Source organism: Rhinoraja longicauda, chromosome 27, assembly GCF_053455715.1.
Source record: "Rhinoraja longicauda isolate Sanriku21f chromosome 27, sRhiLon1.1, whole genome shotgun sequence".
Lineage (NCBI taxonomy): Eukaryota > Metazoa > Chordata > Chondrichthyes > Rajiformes > Arhynchobatidae > Rhinoraja > Rhinoraja longicauda.
In genome coordinates, this window is record NC_135979.1 from 11,291,475 (window position 1) to 11,309,509 (window position 18,035).

General features: G+C 43.5%; 1 protein-coding gene across 4 annotated transcripts in view; it reads right to left on the reverse strand.

Moving 5' to 3' along the window:
• LOC144606896 (AT-rich interactive domain-containing protein 1A-like) overlaps positions 1-14,949 on the reverse strand; it is an 83,754-nt gene extending 68,805 nt beyond the window's left edge. For all 4 annotated transcript variants that reach the window (XM_078423369.1, XM_078423368.1, XM_078423367.1 and 1 more), the window contains exon 1: positions 13,640-14,949. In XM_078423369.1, the coding sequence (XP_078279495.1) occupies positions 13,640-14,638 (999 nt within the window). In that variant the 5' untranslated portion in view covers positions 14,639-14,949. The remainder of the gene's footprint in view (positions 1-13,639) is intronic.
• Between the last annotated feature and the right edge of the window lie 3,086 nt (positions 14,950-18,035).

Genomic DNA, 18,035 nt, shown 5'->3' on the forward strand with positions numbered 1-18,035 from the left:
ACGACCAAATTAAATGAAAATATCATTTCCGACCAGCGTTCAGCGTGGTGATTAAGGCGGTGCAAAAATTGTGGCGCTACGGTTCACGGTTTTGACAAAATCAGCCGAAATCGCGTATAGGTAGGTACATAGGTACATATATACAAGATCGTAGTATATAGATATATATATATATATATAAATACTCTTGGTTTGTTTATGTGTACCATGCCCTCTACACGGCCAAAACAATACACAACAGCTCAACAATTTTAGGCCTACCCTACTCACCATTCCCCCGTTGTCTGAATAAACCCACTTTTGTTACTTTTTAAAAACAATTTACCCAATAAACTTTAATAAATGCGCTCTCTCTCCCCTCCCCCCCCCCCCCCCCCCCCCCCCGGGAGGACTAGCAGGAGAACCGGTGCCCGTCCCGGCGTGCCCCATGCCTGACCTTCCTCCGGTGGTGCAGCACTTTGTAGAGGCTGTGGCAGAGGATCCACAAGATGGCCGTCCCTGCCGCGCAGCAGGAGAGGCTTCGCCTCCACGCCCGGCCCGCAGGAGAAATGGGGCCGAGGTCAGTGCCTTCTCCCTGTCCACTCTCGCCCACCCATGGTCCCGGGTGACACTCCCCACCCGGCAACGGGTCCATGCCATCGCCGTCCTTCGCCGCAGATTGCAGCTGAGCTGCAGGAGACGCTTCCCTGTTCCCTGCCTAACAACAGGTCCACGGTTGGGCAGAGAGAGGAGGGGTGGAGGGTGATGAGGGGGAAGGGGGTTTGGGAGGGGGGGGAAAGAGGAGAGGGGAGATGAAGGGGATGGGGAGAGGGTGAAGCGGAAGAGGGGGGGATGCTGCACCAATGCAGGAGAGGTTTGGACCCAACGGCTCCACTTGGTCTAGTAATCTTTAAATTGTGATAAATTATGTTACCAACTCAATAATTTGCTGAGATTATTGTCCCCAAATTTCTTATTAAAACCCATTTAAACATCAAACAACTCCACTTGATCTACTCAACCTTTTTTAAAAATCTATTGCAGAATCCTAATTTCTGTAAATACCCTGCAAGACGCCTACATCCTAGGTAATGCCAGCACAAATTATGGCCTTGACAACCATCAAGTCAGTCGCCCAAAAAAAATGTATCTAGAAAATTAATGTTCATACGACAATTATGACTATTAGTCAGAACTAACAGCCCCACAATATCCTAAAGACATTTTCCAAGCAGCAACCATCGTTTGGAAAACGACAAGTTAATATCTTGCACTCAAAGCAATCTGAATAACTATTTCATTGATTTATCCCAATTTCCAGCCAGAGTATTTGTCACCAACCTTCAACCAAAGATGTGGATTTTAAAACACATACAAGAAAGATTCAGGAAGGGTGTCACAGTGAATGGACTCTGCAATGAAACAGCTTTGCAGGCCCAGAGGAAGACTAAAAATTACTGGCTAGGGGAATAAGATTAAATTGTTCAGAAGAAACATGTCCTATCCCTTAGATGTTGAACATCAAATGACCAATCCAGCAGTGGAACTAACCAGTCATTATAAAAACTAATTTGATGAGGTTGAAAATGACAGCAAATACTATTAGGATGTTTCATGACAGAAATTGTATTATTGCGCATCAACACTGGACAGACCACACATTACAGAGAAGTCATGACCATCATACTTACAGCACGGACGGATTCCCTTATCACAGCCAATACAAGCATGTTGAAAAAAACTAGAGTTCATTAATGCATTAAACCGTTTGCATAAATGTAAACATTCTCAAACTTAAAACCAAGACACAGCAAGGGTTGGAACCATGGCACAGAACCAGCAATCCAAAAAGTTCATTATCCCTAGTTTTTGTCTTGCCATTATGCAACAATGCTTAGCACCCTATCCATTTAGTGAATTCTTAGAGTGAAAATTTAAATTGTGAGATGCAAAGATCGGCTGGGTTCCCTTGTATAAATGACATGATGAGACTGACATTGTCAGTCTTAGCATAGGTTCCCTGTTGATGTGCTGCAAGTTTACACAGTCACCAGCATGTAACCCAGCAGGTGCAATCTTTGCAGCCAACTCTTAAAGAGCCATAATATTTAACAAGCTAAACTTCCAACAACAAGGAATATTACGACCAACCAAATGAATGGATGCTGCGATGATGGGAAAGGGAGGAGCAAGAGAGACCTGAACAGCTTGGTAAAGAATAGTTAATGGAGTAAGACAGTAGGAAAGCTCATTGTACTCATGCACAATGTCCCTTGGCTAATGCAAAACACTCCTGACAGAGTGGCCCTGTATAGAGACAAGTCCTATCCATGAAAGCATGCACTTTGAGAAAGTCTGCAAAGTAGGCAAATACCTGTACCCCAGTTTATGCCTTATGGAAAAGTAGCGAATTTTGATCCTATTATTTGAATCTTAGAAATGACCACACAAAAAGCTCCTTGTGTTCCACCTCAGCCACACCAACCGCAATGTCTACCTATACTAACACCATTTGTTATATTTATCATCAACTAGGGGAAAATTGGCCCCTCACATATACATATACATACATATACATACATATATACATACATATATATATATACATATATACATATATATATATATATTTAAAACTAAAACTCTCATCTTGTTTGTTTTGATAGATCTTGATAGATTTGTTCTGGAAAGACAGCCAAAAACAGTACATGATAGCGCAACAATTTTAGGCCCACCCAACTCACCATTCCCCCGCAGTCTCAATTAAATCAATTTGTGTTACTTCTGAAAAATAATTTACTTATAATAAACTTTGATAAATGCACCCCCACCCACCTGGAGGACCAGCGGGAGGACCGGCACCCGTCCCGGCATACACCGCGCCGGACCTTCCTCCCATGGTGCAGCGGAGCAGTGGTCCCTTGTAACAGAAGGTCAAACAAGATGGCCGTCGCCGCCGAAGGTTTTGAGTCCACGGCTCACTCTGCCCGCAGTGCTGGCCACATGGGGCCGAGGTGAGTGGCTCCATCTCCCCTTCCCTGATTTCCCCCACCCCGCCCACGGCCCTGGGGCACACTCCCCAGCCGGCAACAGGTTGTCAGTTAGGGGAGGGTTGCCGGGCCCGCAGTAGAGGTTTGGACGAAGGGTCCACGTGTCCCTTAAATTTCTCCCTCTGACCTGAAACCCGTGTCCTCTTGTTCCAGATTCCCATGCCCTGCAAAAAGATTCTGCCTTCCTAATTGTCTACACCCCCCCCTATTTTGTAAACATCTCTATAACTTCTTTTCCCTCAGCTTCCTACATTCCAGTGAAAAAAGCCCATGTATCCAAAGTCTACTCATAACGACATGTTAGAGGCAGGAAACATGTTCCCAATGTTGGGGGAGTCCAGAACCAGGGGCCACAGTTTAAGAATAAGGGGTAGGCCATTTAGAACAGAGATGAGGAAAAACTTTTTTAGTCAAGAGAGTTGTGAATCTGTGGAATTGTCTGCCTCAGAGGGCAGTGGAGGCCAATTCTCTGAATACATTCAAGAGAGAGCTAGATAGAGCTCTTAAGGATAGCGGAGTCAGGGGGTATGGGGAGAAAGCAGGAACGGGGTACTGATTGACAATGATCAGCCATGATCACATTGAATGGCGGTGCTGGCTCGAAGGGCCGAATGGCCTCCTCCTGCACCTATTGTCTATTGAATCTCTTCTGCACACAGGGCAAGCTCTCCAATGTAGTGATGTTCATCAACAGCCTAGAATGATCCTTAAACTAAGAAGCAAGAGGCATTGTACAAGAGGACCCGAAAGTTTGAGTATTGACCTATTAAATAGCACAAGCTACAGAGGAAGCAGGGCTGGTAAATTTCCAGCCCAAAGAGTTCAAATGCCAGCATATCATTGCAGCAAATCTGAATTCATCGTGGTGCGACATCAAAAATGACAAATAAAGTTAATTAAACACTGAAGATTTGTTCATTTGGCTCGATTATTCGATGTATAAATGAACCAATATTTATAGACCAATGTACATAAATTATTATCAAAGGCTTCCTTAGTTTATCGAACCAGCCAATATGCTACTAAATGCAATACCAGCTTTGCTGATCTGTGGTATAAAACAAAGTGTTTAACTCTAATTGAAAAATCCAGAACTTTACCAGATAGCTCCGCAAGAATGGTGGTTTTTAATATTCCAACACCATATAACCCACAATTTTCTTCATTACTGGCAAACTTCAGCCAGCTGTTGATTTAATCATAATTTCTCAATCAAGCTGCCAGATGAGCTCTGATGACAGAAAGGTGTGCAGGCAAAAGCACAAAAAGTTATTACCCGAGAACCAACTACCACTTCTCAGGATTCAAACTTTTCCATTGCACATTTAGAACAAGGGGATTGCAGGACAAATACTTCATTTGAAAAGTACTTTGTGTCTTAATAGTGTTTTATTCTTATAACGGGCAGAATCAATCAAGTATCGTCTTCACCTTGTTCCTTAACCAGGCTTCCACAATTTCTTACCCAACGACAAACTTAGTCAAGTTTGTAATAGTGGGAAATTTTGATTCAACTGCATCTGAGCTGGGTGGTGGTTTTCAGATGTGACCTTATTCACAATCATAGGAGGATGCACAAATTCCCATAGGACTACCTCTAAAATAAATATCTTATCTCACTTAATCAACATCACGGCCATCATCATACATTGGTATCTATGAATATTTGCACTATGCAATGGACTACCACAATTCCTAGATAATAAGAGTTTCTAAGCTTGAAGAGCACTTCACTGACTGCCAAACACTAGGAGGACCTCAAGTTGGAAAGTTTGTTATATTAACCAAAGTCCTATCTTCTCTCAAATATGTTTGGGTAATTTATAATCCTCAATAACCTACTTCACCAATCTTGACTAGTTTAATAAAGGAGGGAAAAAATATAATACATTATTGCCTTCCATCACAGTGTGCTGTGGTGAATGTTTATTTTAATTTTTATGTAGTTGTGTGTCTTGCTGCTTATTTGGTATGACTATGGCAAATCAAATTCCTTGTATGTTCTTACATACTTGGCTAATAAATTATTTGTTGTTTGTATCTTGTATAAAGACACCTTCGTGTTCTTGTGTTCTCAGCAAAATTCAAATATGTTTATCGAGGAAACTGTTGGCACCAATTCGAAGCCATAAGGGACCAAAGAGTTGGGAATCAGATGCTGAATGTGTCCTGATCCACACCCAATGTACATACATTGAGTACAGTCTGTTCTATTAATTCAATGGTTAATTTAAATTGATATTGTACAAAAATGTTTAACGTACAGGATATTTTTTTGCTTCAAACCAATAAAAATGCAGGGAAATAATACCAAATTTTCCCACACCAAACCTCAAACATTGACTGATGCTGACTGCACCTTTTGGCATTGTATCTGCTCTAATATCATAGGAAAACCGTGATGTTATTTACCTGCATTAACCTCATCTCTTGATACCTTGGGAACATTCTCAACAACTCTGCTTCCTTAGCCTACTGCAAAGATTCACACTAACTTCTGCATGATTAAATTTCTTCTCTCCTGACAGGAATGGCCAATCCTTTCTTTTCACATTGTGACCGCTGATTTTAGATACACCAGCCAGGAGAACAACCAAAAAATAAAATCAGTAAATCTGGAACAAAACTATCAAGCTCATGAAAGAATTCAGTATACTTCCAATGTTCACTCCTATAGTCTTGTACCATTCAAGAGATTGAAGACATCACACTCCAGGGTTTTGTATATTCAGTAATAAACTACGGAAACAATTCAAGCACGATAATCCTATGGAGGGAGAATATCAAAAGTAATAGAACTACATAATTCCATCACATTTATTTCTTCAAGTCTTCTATCACATTATCTCTCTGGGCAAATTTTACACATTTTACAACAATCTTTATTGCTGAAATCAAATGCTTCAAAATATTAATTAGTCGTTCACTACGAAGTCCCCTCTACCTTCTTACTACTGACATAAATCCCAATGGTCAATTTCAGTCATACATTGGTGTCTACCAAGTGAACTTGGTTTTAGACTACATTATATTTTCAGTTCTTGATCTAGAAACAAGTAAATCCAGTCCTGTTTTGCCAGCATCTATCTGTTGCTGAGATAAGATACCTGCAGTAGTGAAATTTCACATTTTAATGTTTAAGAGCTGAATCTTGAGGTAAAAGCTGAACAATGGACTCAGTGGGCCAAAGGGCCTGTTTCTACTTTGATTTCTAAACTAAACTACAGTTGCATTTTGTTTGCAATACTAAAAAAATTGGATATTCCAAACGTGGTATTATCCATCCATAAATCTAAGTATTTTCTGTGTTGACTACATAACTATAAAGGCCAAGTCAGCAAAGAAACAGAAAGGGAACTATCGAAATCTATGGATCTTTCACTTTTCCACTCCCCAACCATCCCAGGCCAATACAGAAAGATTTTTTTTTTAAATTGCAAAACATTAATGTCTCAATAACCTCCCACTGTCCTTCACAAAGGTTTATGAAAATAATTACTCCGCAGAACTTGAGATTGTGATCATGTATAGTCATTTTGCTGATCGGATTGCATGCAACAAAAAAGCTTTTTACTATACCTCGGTACACATGACAATAATAAACTAAACCTTAGCTTAAGAGGTAGGTATTAATCGGAGGTCTGAAGCACATGCATTAATGGCAGAGGAAAGACAAAGGAAAGATGTTATTTGTAAGAAGGAACTGCAGATGCTAGTTTAAACCGAAGAAGGACACAAAAAAGCTGGAGTAACTCAGCGGGACAGGCAGCATCTCTGGAGAGAAGGAATGGGTGATGTTTCGGGTCAAGACCCTTAACGTCATCCATTCCTTCTCTCCAGAGATGCTGCCTGTCGTGCGGAAAGATGTTATTATTGGTTATACAGTGACAGTAATGACTTCGAACAAAATTGAATCAGGCATGTGCAGTCTCACACAACTAAATGATTGTGAACATGCACTGACAGAATAGTGGATAGCCTAGTTCACTGTGTCAAAAATAACATATTAATGAAAAATATCATGGAGGAGTACACAGAGGCACAAGGAGAAGTAGGAGAAAAACTGGAAATTTGGCTATTGGTGGAGAGGAAGCGGGAAAGAGACATTTCCCAAATGCTTGTCCTTGCTAGAGAATGCTAGAGCATTCTCAACTGACTTGCTGATATCAAACTTAACGATGAAGGTTTCCCAAGCTTCTCCTACTAGTTGGAGGAAAGTGTGAAGGAGAATGGAAAAGGGTTTAAGATGATAATGCGCAGCAGTAAAGGGAACCTAGGGATTATCTTTTCATTACAGGATGATTCTAGCACAATGAAGTTTTTTCCAAATGACAAGGTTCAGGTGGTCCAGTCAGATCTAATGTTCATTGGCTAAACTAATTTTCCACTATATCTATTCAGGTCTTCTTCATCTTGAGCAAACAAAAAATGCCATGCTGGGAAGAATAATGCAGGTAACAGAGTAATAATTTTCAGCAGAATTCACAGCATTAAAGATGTAGGGAAAATGTTGATTGAACAGATTAGTAACTGTAGAAATGTTTGAATGGGTAGCTGTTAAGTAACAGTATACAAGCAAATATGCATGGCTGAGGAGGAAATGTGGCAGAGGCAATACAAGCAAGCAATGAGGTGAATAAACTATGGTATTTTACTTGGTGGGAGAAATTTAAGGTGGTGTTTAATTGAATGTCAGTGCAAATTTCAAATAATATCCCAACCACATGCTCATCTGCCTTTCCCTCAACCACCCATCTAATCTAATCTTAAACACTGGCAGATTTTGCTCTAAATCGCACTGGGCATAAATATCCTTCCCACATGTTGTACTAATTTTGTTACCCCCATCCACAGAGAGCAGTTTGCTTCGAGCATTCGACTTTTTCAAACAATTTTAAGCCTCTTTCAAACCAAACTAAGAATTCCTTTAATCTTAAAAATGAATTATAACATTCCTTCTTATTTAGATACCATACTGATAAAGTGCTGAAAGCACTGCCAATATTCATTCCATGGTATACATCTCAAAATTAGAGTTGCCCTGGGATTGATTTTACAATCTTTTTGTATTCTTAGAAAATTGGCTGTATCACAATTTTCAGCAATGTAAAGTTGCATATGGTCAATGAATTTCAATTGGGGACCCCCCCCCACCCCCGGCACTCCCCAAAAAACAATTTTTATTCCATATCTCAATTTGGTGAGTTGTGAATTTTGCATGGGTAATTTTCTGTAACCCAAATGGTGGCAACTTGAATGCTTGCTGTATTTTGGAAGTTCTCATTCCCCTCTTATTTCATAGAACTGGTCACAAAACCTAGTTTCATCCTATTTATTCTGAATGCATTCATCCACTCAATCCGCAGACATTATCTTTTCCACAATAATCCCCAAATTCCCATGTTGCCAAATCATCAAGCCTTCCCCCAAATTAATCAAAAATCCAAATTACTCATGTAATTCCATTTGCTGTTTTCGTTCCCATTTTAGAAATGATCAATACACTTTTGCAAATTTCATTGTTCCGTAGAAATATCATGTGTGCCTCCTAGATTGCCCTGGATTTGGAAACCAAATGAACTGGGGGGAAAAAACTGGCTCAGACACAGCCCTACAAAAGACTTGAGGGGTTCTCTTATTAATTTTCAACTTCTGAGAAACTACTTTTCCATCCATCTATTTTCTCACCTCATCATCTATATCTATCTATCCCTAAAACTCTCGGTTTGTGTGCATATGTTTATGTGTGTACCATGCCCTCCACACAGCCAAAACGGTACAGGACAGCGCGACAATTTTAGGCCCACCCTACTCACCTGTGGTGTGAATAAACCCACTTGTGTTACTTTTTAAAAATAATTTACCTAATAAACTTTAATAAATGCGCCCCCTCCCCCCCGCCCTCCGGGAGGACCAGCGGGAGGACCGGCGCCCGTCCCGGTGTGCCACGCGCCTGACCTTCCTCCCATGGTGCAGTGCGTCACAGAGGCAGCGGTAGAGGGTCCAACAAGATGGCCATCGCCTGCCACAGGAGAAATAGGGCCGAGGTCAGTGCCTTCTCCCTGTCCACTCTCGCCCACCTACGGCCCCAGGACACTCCCCGCCCGGTAACGTGTCCATGCCGTCGCCGGCGTTCCCCGCCACAAATTGCAGCCGAGCTGCTGGAGACGCTTCGGCTCCGCAGGAGAAACAGGGCCGAGGTCACTGACTTTTCCCTGTCCCCTCTTGCCCGCACACAGCCACGGGGGCACTCCCCGCCCGGCAACGGCTCCACGGTTGGGCCGAGGGAGACGGGGTAGGGAGGGGGGAGAGGAGATGGCGCGAGGGGATGGGTTCGGGGGAGGGGGTCTGGTGGACGGGGGAGGGAGAGGGAAGGGGTGAAGGCGATGGGGAGTGGGTGGGGGGGAGAGAGGAGTGAAGGGGATGGGGGAGTGGTGAAGAGGATGGGGGAGGGGTGAGGGGGAGGGGGATGGGGACGAGGGTGTGCTGCATCAATGCAGGAGAGGTTTGGACCCAACAAGTCTACGGTCCAGTTAAATATAACATTCTGCCTTAGTCTTGCCTGCCTCGGTTCACTTCAGTTCAGAATCATCAATCTAACAAACCTAACTCACTCTCAACAGTTTCTACCCAACCCTGTTGAGTATTTCATGCATTTTCTGTTTTATTTCAGAGTTCAAATGTTTGTTTTAGTCTTGAGTCATGATTTAAATGAAAAATACTTGCTGGGATCAACTAGATCTTGAATAATAACAGTACGTGATACAACAGATCCACACCAATGTGATTAACTCTGTCAGCTTTGAAACTACTCAGTTATGCAACAATTAAGGATTGCAAATAAATACTGCCCAGCCAATAATGCCAACACCACATGCCACCCCAAGTACCCAGCACGGACACTGACCCAAAAGATCAGATTCCAGTCCTCTTTTGCCTTAACTCGGGAAGAATCCTGGCAAACAAACATGCATGTTAAATAGACAATTTTGCTTTGGATTATAAATAGTGGCCAACATAGGTGTGCTAATTTTAAGATAGAGTACAATTTCAAAATTATATTACAATGTTTTGGAATAGGGCCAGTATTTGATCAATATTATTGTTTTTATCCTCTTACAAAATGGAAAATTCAAAATAACTCAGCCATCGGAAAAAGTAACGTAACATTGGTCAAAATGCTATGATTATTCCAAAAATTTCAATCAATAACTAAAAATAAGTTAAAAAAAATTAAATATCAAAACACACCTGGGATCATTGTCTCAACTATTGGAGTTGAATATCTCAGTATATTTTGTTTTACTGAAGTTTGTAACAAGTCAGATACTGTGGATCCAATTTATCAGGGCAGGCACCATGTTTGTGTACTGCTCTGACAGAGTGTCTACTATTGAGTGTAAACGTGCTAACACATAAACTATTTGCATCTTCAATCTAGAAAGCATGCACCAGTGGAATTTTAGAAACTTAAACAGGAGTTGTGGAAGGCTATTTTGCATGCGCCTGCTTCTCCATTCAATAGCTTACCATTACCACTAATTGCCTGCCCCACATCCCTTGTTTTCTTTAATCTTGAGAAATTTATCAATGATATTCAAAACAGTGATCAATCACCAAATCTCCACATCCCTTCAGTGTAGAAACAATTCCAAAGAATCACCGCCCATTGAGTGAAGATATTTCTACCCATTTCAGCCATAAAAGGCCTACCTTGTATTTGAGAATGTGAACCCTGGTTCCAGATTCCTCCACCAGCGTAAACATCTTTCCTGTATCCATCCGACTGAATCTTTGTGTGCTTCAGGGAAGGATCCTCCCTCAAGTTTAAAACAATGAGAAATCTACCATGTCTAGCCTCTCACATATGCAGAATCAGCAGTGCAATATCTTTTTGTCCACCTATAAGTATATCTTTACAAAAGTAAACTTCCAGGTGTAAATAAAAGACCTTATATATATATATATATATATAGTAAGTCATTCTTTATTACTGGAGAATGAGTACTGTACAACAGTAACGGCTGACATACCATTTACCTTCTGCACCTGTGTGTTAACTTTCAATGATTTGTATACTAGGACATCCAGGTACTTTTTAAACATCAACATTTCCCAAACTCACATCAAAATATGTTTTTTCTATCACAATGGATAATCTCAGTTTTCAACATTGCATTCCATCTATCACGTTGTTACTCTTAGTTTTGTCATTATCTCCTAAAACCTTTGCATCCTTTTCAATATTTAGTTTGGTGCGAGCAGCAAACTTGGAAACATCCAGTCCCTCGGCCAAATCATCAGTTTGCAAATGGTAGAGCCCAACCCCCAATTCATGCCGTACCCCACTAGTCAGCCTGCTAACCTGAAGGACCTGTTTTCATTCTGGTATATCATCCCCAATAAACACACCACCAACGCTCAGCATTATGGGGAGATTCCACCTCTGACCGAGATCAGGTCGAGAAGGATGAGGCTCGCTGGTCATTGCCACCGTCATCCAGGAATGCCAACAAACAAGGTTGTGCTGTGGGAACCCACCCATGGAAGACGGAACCCAGGACGACCAAACAAGACGATGCTGAAGAAGTTGATGGAAGACGCATTTGTAGACAAAAGAGGAGCTTGCCAGCTGTATGCAGGACAGAGATGTGAGGTGCGTCCGTCACCGTGCCGGTCGGAAACCAGCACCACTGTTTTCAACGATTTTAATAAATAAAAATTAATTAATTGTTCACTGCGGGGGACGTTATACAAACATACCACATCTATTTCCTCACCCCCACCACTCCATCGACTCTACGAGATATATCCTCAAAGAACTTCAAAAGAACAATTAAAATAATCCCTTTTAGAAATCTGCACTAACCAATTCTACCTAAGCATGTTAAATTTTTTAAATGCCTTGAAATCACATCCTTCATGATAAATTCTAGCACTTTCCCATCTATCACAAGTAGTCGTGCTGGCAGTTCTCTTTCTCCCTTTTCATCAAAAAGGGGTTCAACATTTCCTAAACGCCAATACCCTTCCAAGAACATACAGAATTTCAGATGATGCCAACCTGAGCACTCTGTCTCCACAACCATCTCAATCAAAACTTAGATATATAAATAAAGAGGTCCTTGGGATTTATCATTACACATTGACCCTCAAGTATATATTCTTTTTACAAACCTTTTGAAGTGGAGATGGGGTAGAGTAGACAAGATATGGTTGAGAGGAGACAGCAGGAGGAAATCAAGAGAAAGCCAGGTCACCAGCAGCATCACAAGAAAATACAAGGTCAGCAAAATCAAGGTTCATGACTAAGAAGGCAAAGCTTGAGAAGTTAGCCAAACATGGAAAAGGTTTCTATAACAGCAAAGTAGCCTCGCGTAGATGAGAAGGTGGGATAACAAGGAACTAACATGAACAGGTGGTTAATGGTTGGTGAGGACTCGGTGGCCATAGGCCTCGTTTCCATGCTGCATCTCTAAACTACAGAAATGAATTCTCAAACATGGAAGTGTGAATCACTTGAAGGCAATGTACCATATTGGCCAGAAAGGTTGGCTATATTTAATGCAGATAAGGGTCTGCAGGACCAAGATGCGGGGAAAAGAGGGTAAGACTAAAGTAGCTGGCCAAAGAAAAACGAGTATATCCTTCGTCACCAAATGCATCGTAGAAATGTTTCCCAAATGGGTTCAAGTAGAGGGAGTCGCCAGGAGTGGTTGGGTAAGCACAGGGGTTCTAGGTTGCAATTAGGTGCATGAACAAAGAAGATAGGATAATCGCGGGGGTGAGAGAAGACACCACAGGAGAATAAAAGGCAGAGGTCAAAGATGACTAAGTTCATGAACATTCACTCAAAGGATTGTGAATATTGACAAGATCATTGATAAGTGAAGGTTGTGCCAAAAGAGTTGGGAGCAAAGCATAGTAAAGACAAGGGAGGCAAGAGCCGAGGAAAGGACAGGGTTTAAATGGGGGGCAGGAAGGCAGTGATAACAGAAACCATAGGCCTCCATGGAGGTATGAGATATAGCAGAAAGGCTTGATGGCTGTTGGAAATACATGCATGTGGGAAAAGAACATAGAGGAAGGGGGGTGCAGGGCAAGAGCAGAATTACAGTAAGTGAAATAAGCCAAAATAACACTGAATATTCTTGGGGCGAGGGGGGAGGAAGAGGGGCTGAGCTCTCTTCCTGGAGCAAGGACCAAAGGGACAAATGGTAATAGGAAGTTTCGACCAGGAAATATTGAGCGGAGTTTCGATGGGGAAAACAGGGAGACACCAAGGCTAAGGTTAAGAGACGGGCGGTGGTGCGTGAGGGAGAAACTTGGGGGTGGTGTGCGAGACGACCGAGAAAGGGCTGGCTGGGGTTTTGGGGACGGGATGTGCCGCTCCGCTCGGGTTCAAGCTTCACTTTACATAATTTATACCGAGAACTGCAGCTCCAGTCGCACAAAGCCGGCCATTTTAGAGCGAATTCTTTGTACTGAGTAAGTTACACAATCAAGGCCCGATCCTTCCCCCTCACACAACCACCACTAACCCATTCCTTACAGAGGTACTACCACTCAACGCCCCTTAGATACATTAGTTAACTACTAGTTATTTTTACCTGGGTCCTGAGCAAAGGCTGCCCGCTGTTGCCGGGACTGATGGGCGGATGGTGTATTCTTTGTTGCGCTGCTGCCCAGCCTGCGCTCGCGTACTGTCCGCCCAGCTCGCCTCCCTTGGCCAGTTCTTGGCTGCTATTATAGTCCTGGTGGGCCTGGTTATAGTTAGTGAAGGCCCTGGCCCCGCTCGGAGAGGTGAGCAGTTGGTTGAGGGTCGGTGTGCTAGAAGCCGTCTGCGACTGTTGCTGGAGGCCTGGGACGGGCGCCGACTGCTGGTGCTGCCCTCCGAACCGCTGGAAACTCGGGGCCATATTCGAGGCCGAGGCTTTGGGCCCGGCCGCCCCGGCCCGCGGCGAGTTGAGACCGTAGCCCTGGTTGGTGTAGCCGCTGCGGGCCGGATAAGCGGCGGTGTAATTGTTGTAGTGGCCGAAAGCCTCGTGTGAATTGGGTTGGAAGGAGTCGAGGCCGCCGGGGTGCAGTGCTGCCCCCATGCCGGGGCTTTGTTGTCCGCCATGTTGGTGGAACGGGCCCCGGTAATGGTTGTAACCGTAGCCGGCGGCCGGCACGGAAGCCGGGCCTGGACTCGGCGCAGGGTTCGCGTTGGCCATGGGCCCGGAGCCTCCGCCGTTGTTGCTGGAATGGTCGAAACGCTGGTCGCCGCTGGTCAGGAGGCCCAGGCTGGCTACGGCAGCCCGGCCAGGCTCCGACTCCACCGAGCCCCCTCCGCCGTTGCTGTGCTCCGAGGAGGCCCCGTCCGGCTCGCCGTGCGGCTGGTGGCCGTTATCCTCGTCGCTGTGCTCGCCGGGCGCCGAGGCCGCGCTCAGCCGGTGGTTGCTGAAGGTGTCCCTGGCGCCCGAGCCGGACTCCGAGCCATTGCCTGGCAAATGGTGCTCCTGCTCGGCGGCGGGGACGGGCCCAGCGCCCGCCTTCAGCGCCGCCAGATCCCCCGGCTTGGCCTGGCTGATGTCGCTGTCTCTGAGGGCGCTGACCGGAGCGGCCATACTGCCCGCCGCTCCGCGCGATTCCCCCCGCCTCGCCTCGGTGTGTGTCGCTGTCTCCCGTGGCCGGCCTGGCGGCCCCAACTCCCGCTTCCCGGCGAACTCGGCGTCCGCGCTCGGCTCGCTGGCTCTCCGCTCCTTGGCTCGTCCTCGGCGGCGGTCAGACGGTCGCGGTGCTGGTGCTTGTGCCGGTGCCGCTCCGCATGGTTGGGGTGTGGGTGAGCACAGCAGTCCGAGCCCGTCTAACCGAGCCTCGGGCCCAGCGCAACACGCGGTCTGACAGAACTACTAGCCATGTTGTGTAGGGGGCGACGGCAAAACCTGGAGCGGAGCGGGAAGGGGGAGGGGAGGTGGAACGGAGCCAGCGCTGGGGGTGGAGACATCCGGGGGCGGGGACTTGGGTCGGGGGAGGAGCCTCGGCCCAGAGGCGGGCTGAGGGCGGTACCTGCCCCTGTCAATCACTTCACCCTCCCCCACTCTGTCTCAACACACTGCCAAACAACAAGCTTCCTTCAACCCCCTCCCCCCTCCACTAGACACCTTCAAGGGATTCTGCTCACAACAGCCCATCTCCAAAAAAAAAAATCGCAGGTACTGATGACATTTAAGTTCTAAAACCTGTTCAAAAGCAGTACAGAAAAAAATTCTGACAGTTCAAAGCAAGGATTAGAACAAAGCCTCTCCGGAATGACATTGGGAAAGCATTTTTCACACCAAGGGTAGTGGAAATCTGAAGGTCTCTCCAGCAAAAAGCAAGTATGGTTTGAGGTCCACAGGGGGAGGAAAAATCAAATTTGAGAAATATATATTTGTCAGGTACAGCTTGCATCACAAAGGCAGGCACATGGAGTTAATATCTACCCATAATCTAATTGAATGGCATGCTGAGCACAGCACAGAAGAGACCACTTGGCCAATCTGATCATGCTGGCCAAAAATTTAGTTGTTTAGGTCACTTCCATTAACTGGCTCTGGTAAACGACAGGCCTGTAGCTTTATTGATTGCAGTGTCTCATGCTCAACTGTATGTATTTTGAACAAGCTGAGGTTTTCTGCCTGCACTACCAGGAGGAACATTGGACGATACAAGGCTCCAAACTAAAAGCTGGAAAGTGGGATTTATGTCGTAAATTTATAATGACTCACCCTTTCAAGCAATAGGTTTTCTGGCTAGTCATCAGCTGTACCATGACAGGAATAGAACTAGACCTTTACACAGAACTGATAAATAATGTGAACATTTGTACTACAAAGTATTTACAGCACAGAAACAGATTTGGCCCAATTAGTCTATGCTGCTGTGTATGCTCCACACAAGCCTTCTCTCACCCTATTTCATTTAATGTTGTCAGCATGATCTTCCATTACTTTCACTCCTCCTTTATCAAACTTTTTTTTTACATATCCAAACTATTCATTTTATCCACTTGTACTCTAGTGAAAGGGATTTTCACCTGAATTCCCTGATGTGTTTATTGTTTATCTTATAATTTTGATCCCTAGATTCTGATTATCCCACTGGAGGAAACATTTACCCAATTCACACTTTTGTAATCTTAATTTCTTTTTTCAAATCATGCTCCTTTCTCGAGGAAAGAATTCCAGCATTCACAATCATTACAGATCATGAAAATCTTCCCAATTATAAGAAATTGGTTGAGCATTTATCCAGTGCAACCTTTTTGTAATATTGTCACTTGAACTGTTTAGTCATCCACTATGGTCTAACTAACCAATTTATTATGTGGCTTTACTATCCTTATCAGGTGACGTTACAAGCTGAATATAGTCTTTGCATTCTCACATTTATGATAATCTTTCATTTATACCCCCAAAAGAAAATGAGAAAGTGAAAGAGAAAGAAAGTGGCAATAGTCCATAGTGGAAAAATGGTAATCATAAACAGAGCTTTTCAGGAAAGGACAGAGTATACAAACATAAGATGACTCATCCAATTACAATTTGAATAGAGAAAGAAAGTAAAACAACAAATTTGAAGGCTCTTTATATGAAGGGACACAGCGTTGGGACAAGACAAATAAATTGATGGCATAAATGGACATAAATGAATGTGACCTAACAGCAAAGTGGTTGCAAAATGTTCAAAGTTGGGCATTAAATATTCTAGGATATTCAATTTATAGATAGTCCAAATGGAAAAGGTGGAGAGTCAGCCCCAAGGACAGAGGTTGGAATGAGGGAAAGAAAGAATCTTGGCTCTCAAAATCAAGCAGTTTAACTAGGTTTGTCCTACTAAAAAGGGATAGAAAATAGTGGGAGTTGTTTAATGTCTCGTAAGTTGAGGTGACAACATCAGGTAAAACTATAAATCATGAAATGAAACTGCAGCTGGAATATTGTGTGGATTTCTGGTTCCCTTGCCTGAGGAAGGAGGGTTGCAACAAAAGTTCACATTTTGACTCATGGGATGGGCGTAGTTGTCATATGAAGAAAGATTAAACAGACTGGGCCTACACTTTCTAGAGTTAGAAGAGTAAGAAATTATCTAATTGAAATGTAAATGTTCTTATTGGCCATGAGCTGTGATATGATACATGTGATGAAATAACTTTATTTATCCCAGGAGGGAAATTGATAGAACTTGGATGATGTAACCCCAAGATAGGTATTCTAGAATCATGGGTCTTACAATAACTGGTAAGCCATTCAGAAGGAGTTTTTTCCTCAAAGGGGTTGTGAATCCGCAGAATCTACAAGTCACTATTCTGCTCAAGCACTTACCATTCCTAGTTACATTGTACAGAGAGATTACACCACAAAATGCCTCCTGAAACATGCATTTGAACCATTTTATTTTCCTTATTGTGGATCTGGGAGGGACAAGCATCTTCATAGTTATTCAAAGATCCTTGCAGCCTTCATTCAAGCCTCTGCTCATAGTTCCTTGGACTCTGCTATCTCGTTCTTCGGTTAATTTACTCAGTGAAAAAAATATCCTGCTTACCGATCAGAAGAAACAAAAAATATGACCAAACTCCAGCAACTACGCCTAATAAAAGTAGGATAATTTCACCAAGTAAATGGGGTAAATGGGGAATAATTACTAACACATTTTAACTGCTTCCCTCATCCTCTTCCACCCCTACTCTTATCCCTGCCTGGTGCCATAAACAACCCATTGGACTGGCTGACTGCATCCAAGTCCACAAACTGCTACCTGTGTTTGTAGATCATTTTCACTTAGTTCTGGCATTGGAAAGTTTAGCAAGTGCTGAACCAGAATCATGATTCAATCCAAGCATCTCCAATTTAAAGGGCTCTGGGCTTTAAAATTAATTGAAATCAAATCCACATAATACAAACACAATAGGAAGGAACCGCAGATGCTGGTTTACACTGAATAGACAATAGACAATAAACAATAGGTGCAGGAGGAGGC